This window comes from Olea europaea, unplaced genomic scaffold (genome assembly GCF_002742605.1).
Source record: "Olea europaea var. sylvestris unplaced genomic scaffold, O_europaea_v1 scaffold724, whole genome shotgun sequence".
NCBI lineage: Eukaryota > Viridiplantae > Streptophyta > Magnoliopsida > Lamiales > Oleaceae > Olea > Olea europaea.
Window position 1 is genome coordinate 286,993 of NW_019265645.1, and position 15,259 is coordinate 302,251.

General features: G+C 34.8%; 2 protein-coding genes and 1 long non-coding RNA gene across 3 annotated transcripts in view; 2 read left to right on the top strand and 1 right to left on the bottom strand.

Moving 5' to 3' along the window:
* The window catches only part of LOC111390912 (DNA repair protein XRCC3 homolog), a 22,790-nt gene extending 15,507 nt beyond the window's left edge, over nucleotides 1–7,283 (top strand). Inside the window, exons 2-3 of the mRNA XM_023016031.1 lie at nucleotides 976–1,951; nucleotides 6,764–7,283. Coding sequence (XP_022871799.1) covers nucleotides 976–1,854 — 879 coding nt within the window. The 3' untranslated portion in view covers nucleotides 1,855–1,951; nucleotides 6,764–7,283. The remainder of the gene's footprint in view (nucleotides 1–975; nucleotides 1,952–6,763) is intronic.
* Nucleotides 7,284–8,174: 891 nt separating this feature from the next.
* On the top strand, nucleotides 8,175–9,586 carry LOC111390896. The gene is made up of 2 exons (XR_002702021.1): nucleotides 8,175–9,293; nucleotides 9,394–9,586. It is a non-coding gene; the product is annotated as an uncharacterized LOC111390896 (long non-coding RNA).
* A 2,886-nt stretch (nucleotides 9,587–12,472) lies between these two features.
* On the bottom strand, nucleotides 12,473–14,458 carry LOC111390915 (AAA-ATPase At4g25835-like). Its single transcript, XM_023016036.1, has one exon. The coding sequence runs from the start codon at nucleotides 14,312–14,314 to the stop codon at nucleotides 12,770–12,772; it is 1,545 nt and encodes a 514-aa protein (XP_022871804.1). The 5' UTR covers nucleotides 14,315–14,458; the 3' UTR covers nucleotides 12,473–12,769.
* Between the last annotated feature and the right edge of the window lie 801 nt (nucleotides 14,459–15,259).

The window sequence follows — 15,259 nt, forward strand, 5'->3', positions numbered from 1 at the left end:
ATTTCCGATCAGTACACTATTCAAGAATGCATTATTACCAAAATAATGTGGCTCAAACAAATATAAGTTTAAAGCTATATCTTTCAACCTTGATAATTTGGGCTCTGCTAATCTAAATTAACTCTTTCTCGAACCTAACATACATGATTAACTACAATATTTCCAACGAGCCCAATATTCATATATTTATCATCGCTTCGCCAATATCTACATTTTAATATCCTACAATATTGAAATTTATTTTATATATATTTTAGTCCTTAAACTTCCAAAATATTAAAATATAATACACATAAATTAAATTATAATCTATGAAATTTTGGGATATTACATGTAATGCTACAATCGTGGCCAACAACTCTCTATTTCGAAAACTGCATCATTGTTACGTCTTCAATAGGATGAGATATAACATAATCTTTATATATTTCCATTCGGAAATGTCACATAACTATAAATCTCCAATCCCATCTCCTCAGCCGTCGGTAGCATTGAAATTAACTTTCTCATCTGAAGGTATTTAATGAGATACTTTTTCGTTTTTCATTTCTCTTCTTGAGTAAATAAGGCTTATTTTAACTTACGTACATATTTTTTTGCTTGAATGCAAGAAAAGGGAAAGATTTGGCGCCTTTCACGAAATCAGGTTTAGAGGGTGTTTAGTGGAAATTAAAATTAAGCCCTTGTTTGAGTCCTATATTTCATCAAAATTCATTTTTGAATAGTGATTTGACTTCACTTCAAACATACATTTTTCGATAAAATAATATTGCATATAAATCCATTTTTTTTTTCTAACAACACATTTTTTATCAACATACTATTCAAAAATTTATTTTTGGACAAAAATGGATCTCAAACAAGGGCTAAAATTTTTAATAGACTGTTATAGAAGTTTTTGAAAAGTGTGATCGAAAAGTTGTATGATCCATAAAAATTATGGTTAATATTTATTATTTTACTTTAACTTAAATTAAACCAAACACTATCCCAAACTTTCAGTTCGGCGAAATGAAACCAGAAGACCTTCTACGCCACCCACTCCCCGCCCAAACCCCAAAACTCACCCTTAACTGCCCCCTTCTCGACGGCCTCCTCCGTGGAGGTATTCCTTGCGGCAGCATAACCGAAATCACCGCCGAGAGCGGCGTGGGGAAAACTCAATTTTCCATCCAGCTCCTCCTCGCCGCCCAACTCCCCGCTACACGAGGAGGCCTCTCTGCTTCATCCCTTTGCCTGCATTCTGAATTTCCCTTCCCCTTCCGCCGCCTGCAACAACTTTCGGTATTTTATCAATCTCATATCCCTAATAATCCTTTGGACCGTATTTTTATTCAACCCGTCAACTCACCCGACCACCTGCTCGACCTTTTGTCCCGCCTAGAATCTATTGTTTCCCGGTTGAATATTAGGCTAATTGTTATTGATTCTATAGCAGCATTATTCCGTTCAGAGTTTGATAACACCCCACTTGAATTAAAACGGAGATCGAGCATGTTTTTTAAGATAGCCTCGAAATTAAAATCTCAAGCTCAAAAATTTGGTCTGGCCGTTGTGGTGACTAACCAGGTAGTGGATGTGATTGAGTCTTCGGGTAATTTGAGGATTGGGAATTCGGGATTTTTGTTCTCGTCTGGGAGGAGAGTTTGCCCGGCTTTGGGTTTGTCATGGGCAAATTGCGTGAATATAAGGTTGTTTTTATGGAGAGAAGAAGAGAGAGTTGATGTGGAAGGTGGTGAAATTAGGAGTATGCAGGCAAGGAGGTTCATTCGGGTTGTTTTTGCGCCACATTTGCCAGATTGCTCGTGTGAATTTGTTATTAAAAGAGAAGGAATTTTTGGGGTTGATAGATGAGGGTTGATTTTTTTATTTAAACACTGGGACTAGATGGCGGATACTCCCTCTGTTCACGCTAACAAATTGAATTGCTAGGAGACAAGCAGAAATTCTGGTAAGTTTCTAAAGGACTACATACCGAAGTGTTATGTTTTGAATCATTTGAGATTCATACAAATTGTCAATTTGACTAAGTGTATTTTGATTATTATTTTGTTCAGCAACTTCTAATCTTCTAATTGTATATTTATATTCTCTAATTCTTCCACTGCAATGTGGACCAAGTTTGAAAGACAAATCATCTTGCTGGTTGAAGGAGCCAAGATGTAAATTTTCTGCCTGTTATTGATTATAAAAAAATTAGTTGAATTTTAAAGTTTCATACTTTTAAAAGGGCATCAATATCATTGTTCAAATGATCACAGAGAGAAGTCGTATGCATGTATTTACATTTGCATGCGCACTTGCAGATTCAACAAGTGTTGGGGTTTTGCTATTTTAGCACTAATAATCACTTAAGACATTTATCGAGATTGTTTGATACTTTGTTTAAGAAATGAGATCAATGTGTGAGACAGCCAGACAGGCCATCAGCTGTAACTGTGCATGGGAGTTGTGGAACCTATGTAAACTGCTACATAGGTTACCATTTTCAAATTTTTGCACAGTTGCTTCTGAAGCAGGCGTCCTGTTTTGTGAGGGCAGTTATTAAAAATTCTGGTTCCAACTTGGGCCAATTATAAATAACAGCAAACTCCATATTGTAGTAAGCTATAATTTTTCTAGGTCCCGTCTTAAGGAACTTGCCTCCACATAATAATTATTTGTACATTGCATGCGTTGTGTTATACAATGTATATATACAATTTACATTAAGAGAAAAACATTTAAAAGGATGAAAAATTTTAGACTTTTTAAGAAAACTTTGCATATTGCCTACACAACATAGATATGTGTACTAGTTTTTTGAATCATGTCTATTTCTTTAGCCAATGTCTAGATCTTGGTTTTGACATGCTCCATTAATTAATTAATTATTAATGCAGTACACACTTTACCTCATGCTACTTGCACTAAGGATGACTAAGTCAAAACAATAATTTTCGTAACTACACCTCAATTGTGTTATAACCTTTTCATAGTAATAAAATTAGTTTGGTCTCAACATTATGACTATAGAGACGTTTTACAGTATTGTCCTGATGCCTATCAGCATACTGTGTTTACTTGTATGGATGATCATTGCAAAACTCTTCTCTTTTGGCCTATGATGTTTGGACTCGGGTACGAGTATTGGGTATGGATACGTATCTAAGTATCGGATCTTTTATTTTCTAACATATAGGATACATGGACATGGCTAATAATAATCCAAATTTAGAACACGGGTATGTCTTTCAAACTTCAATTTTTTTCCCTTGCAAAAATTCATATGTAAAAAGTGAAATAATAATTAAGTGACAAATTGTTAAAAGATAGAACATGTCACTTAAAACTATCTAAAATTTTACTAAAATAATAAGTTATTGTTATAAATTTATACTTACAAAAATTAATATTAAGTTTAAGAGTGTTTTTAAACATATTTTAATTGTTTTTAATAATTATTTCAATAAATAAAAAATAAATGGGCCAAACAAAATCATAAACATGCAAAGAAGTAAAAGTTAATTATTAACCTAGAAGCCCCATAAAAGCCCAGTTATTAACTTAAAAGGTCATTGTTTTTCATTCACTTTCTCTCTCTTCGATTCTCTTCCTTCTCTCTGCTACGGCCGCTCTACCTACTGAGACCTCCTCTTCTTGGGTTACGACATTGTCGGACCTCCTCCTTTCCTCCGAAGAGCAGAACTGAGAAACAAGAAAATGGAGAGAGAGAGAAAAAAAAAAAAGAAAGAAGAGGAAGGGAAAACCTAGCCTCCACCTTTCTCCATCCTTCCGTGTTCGGTTGAAAAGTGTCTTGTCCGTTCCATATTTCATACCTGTACCTGTGTCGTGTCGGGTCGACACAGGTACTTCGACCGGATTACAGAGTCCCAGTATCACAGCTTTTGGCTGCCAATGCAATAAGATTATCAGAAATTCATAAAACATAGGTACCCTAGACGAGTGTTGAGCTGAAAACATAACTAATTGTCATCGATGGGTACGATATGATCATGAGCTGGGTCCCATATGAGTACAAAATTTGCTGGTGGATCATATTGCAATCTAGGTTCTAAAAGCATCTCCATTGTTACTCTAAATTGGATCTAAATTGTGACTTAGATTTCTAAAGTGACAAGAAACCTCTCCAATGGAGATTTGCAAAAAAATTACAAGGTAGATTTTATGGCTGGAAATCTAAAAAAAAAATGTAAAATTACATCTTTTTCTACATTTACCCGTGGGACCCACGAGACAAAAAGATAATAACCCACTTGTACGCAATTTTTTTTTCCCGTTGGAGCAGAATTTGAATTTAAATTCACCGAGATGTAAATGGGGATGTTAAAAGTAGTTTTGAAGATGCCAAGTTATGCTCAATTTTACACAACCATTTGAGATGCTCTAAGGGATTTTTTTTAAGATTAGCAAAAGTAAATGCAAACATAATAATACTATAGATTCTGAATCTAAGCCCCATAAATGGGTGGAATTTTGTCAAACCAAGCTGCATGAGATTATCTCTTCGCATATTAAGGGAATCAAATAAGGCACAACGACAATCCTTAGTGTTGTCTAATTGACATTGAGCAATCACTAGTATTTTGGCTCATGGTTTCTGAATAACGTCAACATGCCCTGTAGGCAAAGAGTAACATTGACGCATTTTCAGTTTTTTTGAAACTGCAGTGCAATAGCCTAGTGAATGAACTAGATAGGAAGACGAAATGTATTCTAGTGAACTTAATACACGAACTTCGCAAGAGAAAACTTTTCAATGAAAAAGTGAAATAATAATTAAGTGACAAATTGTTAAAAGATAGAACATGTCACTTAAAACTATCTAAAATTTTACTAAAATAATAAGTTATTGTTATAAATTTATACTTACAAAAATTAATATTAAGTTTAAGAGTGTTTTTAAACATATTTTAATTGTTTTTAATAATTATTTCAATAAATAAAAAATAAATGGGCCAAACAAAATCATAAACATGCAAAGAAGTAAAAGTTAATTATTAACCTAGAAGCCCCATAAAAGCCCAGTTATTAACTTAAAAGGTCATTGTTTTTCATTCACTTTCTCTCTCTTCGATTCTCTTCCTTCTCTCTGCTACGGCCGCTCTACCTACTGAGACCTCCTCTTCTTGGGTTACGACATTGTCGGACCTCCTCCTTTCCTCCGAAGAGCAGAACTGAGAAACAAGAAAATGGAGAGAGAGAGAAAAAAAAAAAAGAAAGAAGAGGAAGGGAAAACCTAGCCTCCACCTTTCTCCATCCTTCCGTGTTCGGTTGAAAAGTGTCTTGTCCGTTCCATATTTCATACCTGTACCTGTGTCGTGTCGGGTCGACACAGGTACTTCGACCGGATTACAGAGTCCCAGTATCACAGCTTTTGGCTGCCAATGCAATAAGATTATCAGAAATTCATAAAACATAGGTACCCTAGACGAGTGTTGAGCTGAAAACATAACTAATTGTCATCGATGGGTACGATATGATCATGAGCTGGGTCCCATATGAGTACAAAATTTGCTGGTGGATCATATTGCAATCTAGGTTCTAAAAGCATCTCCATTGTTACTCTAAATTGGATCTAAATTGTGACTTAGATTTCTAAAGTGACAAGAAACCTCTCCAATGGAGATTTGCAAAAAAATTACAAGGTAGATTTTATGGCTGGAAATCTAAAAAAAAAATGTAAAATTACATCTTTTTCTACATTTACCCGTGGGACCCACGAGACAAAAAGATAATAACCCACTTGTACGCAATTTTTTTTTCCCGTTGGAGCAGAATTTGAATTTAAATTCACCGAGATGTAAATGGGGATGTTAAAAGTAGTTTTGAAGATGCCAAGTTATGCTCAATTTTACACAACCATTTGAGATGCTCTAAGGGATTTTTTTTAAGATTAGCAAAAGTAAATGCAAACATAATAATACTATAGATTCTGAATCTAAGCCCCATAAATGGGTGGAATTTTGTCAAACCAAGCTGCATGAGATTATCTCTTCGCATATTAAGGGAATCAAATAAGGCACAACGACAATCCTTAGTGTTGTCTAATTGACATTGAGCAATCACTAGTATTTTGGCTCATGGTTTCTGAATAACGTCAACATGCCCTGTAGGCAAAGAGTAACATTGACGCATTTTCAGTTTTTTTGAAACTGCAGTGCAATAGCCTAGTGAATGAACTAGATAGGAAGACGAAATGTATTCTAGTGAACTTAATACACGAACTTCGCAAGAGAAAACTTTTCAGTGAATATGATTTTTCATTTCCTAGCTAAAGAAGACTTAACTTTGAAATTGGGAGTTGATACTAGATGATAGACAAAGGATGATGACATTTTCTTATTTATGTGGATATGTCGTAAGCTTCCTTGATGGGGTACGATACATGCAAATTCCCAAGTTAAATGGATTAAAAGCCATGAAATTTTACATACATCCATTGACCGACTCTGGCTTCTTTCCTAAGTTTTATTTAACACAAGCCATGAAATTTTTGGTTTTCCTCAAATTATGCTATCCTGAATTATTGTACATCTGTTCATGGCCTAAGTTTGATTTGTGATATAAGATTTGATAAATTTTGTTGTTACTTGGCTGACTACCTACCACAACCCTCCCTAGTTTCTCTATTATCACATTCTCCGTAGCCTTTTCAGGAGAAAAGTGCAGCAATCTGGAAGGTTATATTACTGTTTGAATTGTTTAAAGAGTTTCCTTGACAAATTAATATTCTTGCTGAACCTTTGTTGTTATTTTGCAGCTGTTCAGTTTGTCGCTATTATCAGAGTCCATTGAGAGGGATTTTATGACTCATTCTCTAAACTCGTGGCCATTTTTAAGATCAATTCATGCATTTCTGAATAGAGTTCAGACATTGATGCATATTACCAGTTGGGCTATATTAGTAGCCTTTTGTTTTCGGAACCAATTTACAGCAGATGGTTGCAAGTGAGATTATTACAAGAAGAGGTCATCCATTCTGAAAAAGTAATTTACCGAAACATATCCCAATTTCACTGGTCCAATCCATTTCATTTTTCACTCAAAAAGTCGTGCAATGGTGACAGTAATTTTTATTTTTATCTTGCGAGTCCTGCAATTTCTTACAGTTTCCCTAGATTACAGTTTATTTTTCATTTGGGGTTTTTGCAAGGAAGGAAATGTATTGTCTCAGAAACCTTTGTGCAGAGACGAAACTCACGGCTTTCAAGTTTACTTATAGCATTCCTATCCCCAGATTAATGGTTTGGGTAAATTGAACTTGGCTGGCGACTTTTTCAGATCATACGGGGCTCGTTTTAGGCTCAATGAGTTCTAGGCCATGTGTCGAGCATAAAGTATTTTCATGGTCTGGCGTGATCCACCAGTTAGAATTTGAGCAAGTGGTGTGGTGGTGCAGAATGAAGCTGAACTCCACCCCTAAGATAGAACTACCCCAGAATGGGGATTTACAAGGAATTCTCCAGTTTGTACCTAATTATCACCTCCAGTGGGCCAACGACTTTCTATAGAATTTTCTTTTTCGAAAAAATCTAAAATCTCACCTAAAGGCCCACACGTGAACTTCATTACTCCTATTATTTGAGCTAACACAAACGTATAGTTCCTCCAATTTGATGATAAATTATTGGGAAAGGAATCCCAATTCTTTATACATATGGTATGGAATCTAGCTTCAGTTTTCATGTAACTCATTGGACAGAGTTTATGCATTTTTATTGCAAATTCAGTCCAAGATTCTCATATAATGGTTGGCAATTCATGGCCTTTGTTGAGTTGATCTTGATCACTCTCTTTTGACTAAAGGAACAACTAGTTGCCATTGATTCTCCTCAACTTATGCAAGAATAATGCATGCAATGGAGTAATGTATGATAGGAATCGTACTCTCTCAATCAAAGAACTATTTTTATGATTCCCCATTGTCCCATTGGTAAACCGCCTTCCTCGGAAGTGAAGCAAAAGAAAAGTGGCGATTTCAGCTTCATGCAGGTGAGTTGCAGCCTGCAATCCAAACTGAGGACTCGACTCGATTCGATTATCAGATTATAGGTTCATAACCCTAACCCAAAATTATCTTTCATTTGCGCAGGTGAAATTTATCGAAGGATTGACTCGTTTAAAACCTTACATATCATGTTGTCAACATGTCCTGTCAACAAAGTTCAGACATTGATGCATATTCCCAGTTGGGCTATATTAGTAGCCTTTTGTTTTCGGAACCAATTTACAGCAGATGGTTGCAAGTGAGATTATTACAAGAAGAGGTCATCCATTCTGAAAAAGTAATTTACTGAAACATATCCCAATTTCACTGGTCCAATCCATTTCATTTTTCACTCAAAAAGTCGTGCAATGGTGACAGTAATTTTTATTTTTATCTTGCGAGTCCTGCAATTTCTTACAGTTTCCCTAGATTACAGTTTATTTTTCATTTGGGGTTTTTGCAAGGAAGGAAATGTATTGTCTCAGAAACCTTTGTGCAGAGACGAAACTCACGGCTTTCAAGTTTACTTATAGCATTCCTATCCCCAGATTAATGGTTTGGGTAAATTGAACTTGGCTGGCGACTTTTTCAGATCATACGGGGCTCGTTTTAGGCTCAATGAGTTCTAGGCCATGTGTCGAGCATAAAGTATTTTCATGGTCTGGCGTGATCCACCAGTTAGAATTTGAGCAAGTGGTGTGGTGGTGCAGAATGAAGCTGAACTCCACCCCTAAGATAGAACTACCCCAGAATGGGGATTTACAAGGAATTCTCCAGTTTGTACCTAATTATCACCTCCAGTGGGCCAACGACTTTCTATAGAATTTTCTTTTTCGAAAAAATCTAAAATCTCACCTAAAGGCCCACACGTGAACTTCATTACTCCTATTATTTGAGCTAACACAAACGTATAGTTCCTCCAATTTGATGATAAATTATTGGGAAAGGAATCCCAATTCTTTATACATATGGTATGGAATCTAGCTTCAGTTTTCATGTAACTCATTGGACAGAGTTTATGCATTTTTATTGCAAATTCAGTCCAAGATTCTCATATAATGGTTGGCAATTCATGGCCTTTGTTGAGTTGATCTTGATCACTCTCTTTTGACTAAAGGAACAACTAGTTGCCATTGATTCTCCTCAACTTATGCAAGAATAATGCATGCAATGGAGTAATGTATGATAGGAATCGTACTCTCTCAATCAAAGAACTATTTTTATGATTCCCCATTGTCCCATTGGTAAACCGCCTTCCTCGGAAGTGAAGCAAAAGAAAAGTGGCGATTTCAGCTTCATGCAGGTGAGTTGCAGCCTGCAATCCAAACTGAGGACTCGACTCGATTCGATTATCAGATTATAGGTTCATAACCCTAACCCAAAATTATCTTTCATTTGCGCAGGTGAAATTTATCGAAGGATTGACTCGTTTAAAACCTTACATATCATGTTGTCAACATGTCCTGTCAACAAATTCCTGAATTATTTTTTTTTCGTGTAGAGATTGCCAGTTTGAGCCACAAAACTTATGTTGATATTTCCTTCTGTATGCATGAAGCAATGACAGTTCAAAGAAAATTTTTGATTTTAGCTTTAGGTAGTAATTTAGAACCTTGTTTTGATGATGATTTTTTCAAATAGATTTCGGGAAAAGTAACTTAAAAAAAAATGTGATTAAAAAGTAGAGAAAAGTTATTTGTCTGTGTGAAATTAATTTATTGAAAAAATGTGTGACTGATTAAAATATGCGTTTCAAACTGGGATTTAGAACATCTCCAAAAGATTTTTTTAAACATGAGATCCTTTCTATTTTAAAGAGTCAACCTTTAAAATCACGTTCCAAGAAACTCTTTAGATTAATATTTTAATTTAGAGAGTGGAGAGACAAATTCACTTTTTTATTTATTTATAATTAAATGCATTCAAAATATTTCAATTTGCAATGTAGAAAAATAATAATATATTTTAAAGAAATGTTAGTTAAAATAAAAAATAGAGAAAAATAATAAATATTTTTTGTGAGTAGTAAAATTAAGTGTTGGATATAAATAGTTTGTCAAAGTATTTCAGAATTTTAACTCTCTAAATTTATAGATGTTCTTCAAATGATAAAATATATTATTTAAAAATGGAGAATTTCTTGAAGATGCTCTTAGTAATCAAGGATATTTCATTATGAAACATTGAATGTACATTTTATGGAATTTTTTCTTTTAATTGTTCAAAGATTAAAGCAAAAGAATTGAGTTCTTGGTTTTGACCATATGCTCCAAGGAATAGGCATATAATTTATTCTCTTACCTTTACACAAGCAAATCAATTTCCAATTCAATTTTTGAAGTTCCATAAAGAAGTTGTTCCTATGTTGAAAATTTTGAGAATCAGGCTCAAATCAATGGTCACTTCATTTATTTATTTATTTAAAAAAAAATCCATTAGGAATCTATAAACAAGAAAGAATCAAGATAGAAATTCAAGAAAAAAGTACAACCCATTTAGATTCAAGAGATGTATCAACACTTCACCTATTGTGTGTGTGTGTGTGTGTCTATATAGATATGTATATGCAGGCCTTAACATTTTAATTAAGGTTAAAATCTACCAATGAATTTATATGATACGTTACTGATATTTAACATAAGATAACTACCAGTGTTTATTAAATCATTCATATCTAAATATATATTGAATTTCTTATGTTTGTATTTTTTTCCTTGAATTTTTCATTTTTAATAATTTAACTAAGAATATTAAAATATTGACTAGTTTTCGCGAATCTTTGGATACTACGGTCAAACTCATTGATTAACGAATTAATGGATGAAACTCCTTGTTTGGATGAATTTCGCTAATTTATCAATGACTGAGCAACCGGTAGTTCAAAAAAGATGTGTGAGATGAAACTGCGAAAGAAATCACATGTTTAAATTTTTTGCAGCTATTTATTCAAAAATTTAATAAAATCAACATTCCTTTTAGAACGTAAGCTTTTTAATAAGAAGTCTACACCAAATGGACCCTCGTGATCCTAAATGTGTTGGGGTCTTCGTTGTCTCGAGTAAATATCCCTTAAGTGGCGAAATTTTAATAATATTCAAAGTAGGGCACTTAACACGGTGTGTTAGACATGTATCCGGAAATGTTCAAAAAGTGTTGACGTCCAACACTAACATAGCATCACAAAGTAAGTGTTCATATTTTATATTTATCGACAATATTATATCTTCAGAATCAATAATATTGCGTAATAAAATCTTAGGTTTAATCACTTATTTTTGTTCTCAACTTTGAGTTGAATCGAGATTTATAGCAAGACCGAAGCTTGTTTACAACTTTACATGGAAAATATCAATGATGGTCGCAACTAATCCAACTCTAGGCTAAAATGTGTAATGCAATTTTACCTTTCCAACTCAGTTTGAAAATCAAAACAAATAAAGTGTCATCTTTTTTCATTATAATATAGCTTTATACTTTTCACTAAATGCCTCTTTATCGAACATACAAATCTTCAGATTCTTCAGCTGTTTCTCCTTTGTTTCTTCAAATTCATTAATAATTCTATGTTGCATACTACCATCAAGTACGGAATGGAACAAAATTACAGAATATAATTACAGTATTTTAACATTTTTTTTCTTTTTCTGATAACTAATAATCGCATTACTAAGCCTATGTTTGTCTCACGTTAAAAAGAGTATTATTATTATTATTTTTTGGAATAGTGAGTTTTTGGAAAACGCATGGTTAACAAGTAGGGAAAAAAAAATTAAATATACGTGTAAAATATTTTATTATATGAATATGATTGAAAATGAGTTTTGATGGACGAATATGGGCTTAAAATTGTACTCTGATTTTTGTTTTTAAATATCACATGCAAACTCTTCATAGTTTCCAACTTGAAATGACAGAAAGAAGTTGGTCTGTCAAGCGTCATTTCTCAATACCATTATTTAAATTTTGATCCCAACTCTTGATATGCTTAATACTTCAATAATCTGTCAATTGTCAAATTGTAAACCCCCGTCCGGGTCCCCCTCCTCCCTTCTCCCCTTTTTTGCAATTAAATTGGAATAAAATTATTTGTACAATAATAGTTGACAATTTTTGTTGACAATGCACGTTTTGTCGAAATCTGTTTGGTTGATTTAAAAAACAATTTTTGAAATGAATGGTGTAGATTTTGTCAACTCGTAATTTTTAACAAAAATTGTCAACCATAATAACTATACATGTAGTATGGTTCATTAAATTGATGCACCCTCTTGCATAAAGGCTCGCAACAGCCCCGTTCGTGTAGCTCTATGCCCCGTGTCAAGGAGCCCAGAAAGCAAGGCTGGTTGTGCCCTTTTCACTTTAATGCCACTTCTAAATGCTCATCGCTTCGAATCAAGAATTAAAAATTCATGTGCAATAGGAGCAATTTCATATCAAATAAATGAATACTAAGGGGAAAAAAAAACTCAATACGTTCTATCTCTAAGGAGACAAATGTAGAATGAGAGGATATATGTGTCATGACATTAAGGAAAAAATAAATAGATTCACATCTGGGAAGAAATTATATTGCAAAAAATAAGCCAAACAAATCACACGCAAACAATCTAATGTAAGAAGCAAATATTGTGCTAGATGAGATAACATAATACTTTCTAACTACTAAACATTTCGAAGAAGCTTGAACTTAATACTCGAAGATTTGGTTTATGTCCGTATGGGATAGTTCGACCACAGGGAAGGCAACGTTGGACACTATCACATCTCTCTTTCCACTATTTAGTCATACTCATCGATATTATCGCTGTCATCACATCCATTTTCCCCTTCATTTTTCTTGTTGCAAGTTTCTGGCAACTGATCACAGCCATCTTTTGGACTGTCCAAAGCCCTCTTCTCCTGTTCTTCATCTTCAATCTCATCTCCATTTCTCTCTCTAGATTTCCCTCTCTTTCTTCCAACCCTATTCTTCAATTCCACCAATAATTCCCTAACAGCATTATTTTTGTCCCTCCTCTTCTTGATTAAAACTTCACTGATATCTGCAGGAGTCATTTCTGCCTCATCAATTACACACTCCAATTCTTCCAGGAGTTCTTTCTGCAATTCATCTTCTTGAAATCCCAGGTAATTTTTGAGCAGAATTTTCAGTGCAGGGAATGAACAATAACTCATATGAATGTGCATGTCCATTCTTCCACTTCTTAACAATGCAGGATCAAGTTTTTCAATATGATTTGTAGTGAACAGAAAAATCTTTTCACTCCCACAGCAAGACCATAATCCATCAGTGAAATTCAACAACCCTGAAAGTGTTATTGAATTTCCATCATCCTCAATCCCATTAGATGCAGCATCATAGTTATTTCTTTGACCACCCGAATTTGCACCACTACCGGTGGTGTTCCGGTTAGCCAGATTGATAGAACAATCTATGTCCTCAATGACAATGATCGATTTCGAGCTGGTTTTCATGAGTAACTTCCTTAACTCAGAATTTGTATTCACTTCAGTCAATTCAAGATCATAAATATCATATCCAAGAAAATTAGCCATGGCAGCAATCATGCTAGATTTTCCAGTCCCTGGAGGACCATACAGCAAATATCCTCTTTTCCAGGCCCTTCCAGTTCTCCTATAAAAAGACTCTCCATTCGCAAAATCCACAAGATCAGCCATAATTTCTGCCTTTTTCACAGGATCAATTGCCAAAGTTTCAAATGTACTGGGATGCTTAAAGGGAACAGATTCCCAAGGGTGGCCTCTTGCATCCAAAGAACCCCCACGTGAATTTGTATAAAGCAACCTGTCCTGGTTTTTTCTGCGAATTTCATTAGCTTTTTCCATAACAAAATCCAAGTAAGAGTCCAATATCACCTGTTTATTTTTTTTCTTCACTCTGAGAGTGAACCCTCTTCTCTCCTCGGGCAATGGCCGCCAAGAAAATGATTGGGACTGTCTTTGAGTGACAATATGCTCCCATTCAACAGCTGCGCCTTTGTATGAGTCCACAAGGCGGTCGTTGTTAGAAAGGCCAAAGGTGATGGAGCTAGAATTGAGGCCGCGCGTGAGGCTGAGACGTGTGCCGGAAACGGAAGCGGAGGCGCTGAGGTAGAGTTGCACGGCGTTGTAGAGCTCATTGGTGTTGACACCGTCGATTTCGGTGATGTCGTAGTAGATGTAGGCGGAGAACCATTGGAAGAGGCGGTGGAGGAACTTGAGAGAGGCGAAGCGGAAGTCAGGTGGGAAAACAATGTGGAGAATGCTTTGGCAGAATGCCCACACACCCATCATGGATGCCATTGTTGTCCAAATATCCTTCATATTTCAATGGTTTTTTTTGTTTGTAAATACTGTACGTATATGACACATTCACAGTGACGGGTAGGGTTGGGTTAGGGGGAGAAGGTGAGGAGTTATATTGTGAATTCAAGAGACGGCTTTTGCCTTGATTTATAGAGGGAAACACATGGAATATTGAATCTTTGAATGGAGTATAACCGTATAAATGTGAAAATGAAATATTTTGTGTCTAGGGTGTTAGTAAGTACAAGGTCCCCTTTAACATGAATTCTGCGTTTGTTTATGTTTCTTGTAAAATATGTGGGTTCCCTATAAATTTTTTTTCAAATGAACGAAGTAATTTCAAAAAATTATTCGAATACTTTAAAAAAAAGCTTCTTCAATGCTTCGAACTTTTCAAAAACTTGTCAAATGAATCATTAATACCTTTTTATGTTATTTTCTATCTCGAAAAATAAGATTTTAATTTTTTCACGACTCAGTTTAGCATTACTCGACGCCGTTTGCCAACCATGACATTGGAAAAATAAAGGAAAAAGAAGTCTTGATTCTCAAACGAGCATAGCTGTGAAAAATGGGGTGTAGGGTTGGCGTGGGATTGAGAGAGTACGGGAAAATGGAAAAGATGGCTGGCCATACACAGAGGGACATTAAAAGCAAGTAGAAGAAAAACAGCAGAGGCAAAAGGCTAAAAGCAGCCAGGGTTTTTTGGAAGGTTTTTATAAAGCAAAAGAGAAGAAATGGGATCTAAATTTTGGTTATACAGAGTTGGAAATTAGGGTTTTCTGCTCCAATATGATGGTGATTTTGAATTAGATAGGCTACCTTTTGTGTCAAAATCTTTGGCAAAAAGACAGTAAAGATTTTGAACAGATTTCAGATAAATCTACAGTTTGTAACTCCAAAGAAGGTATGGAAATATAAATAGAATCAAGAAACAAAAATCACAAAACAGGATGGGAAAAT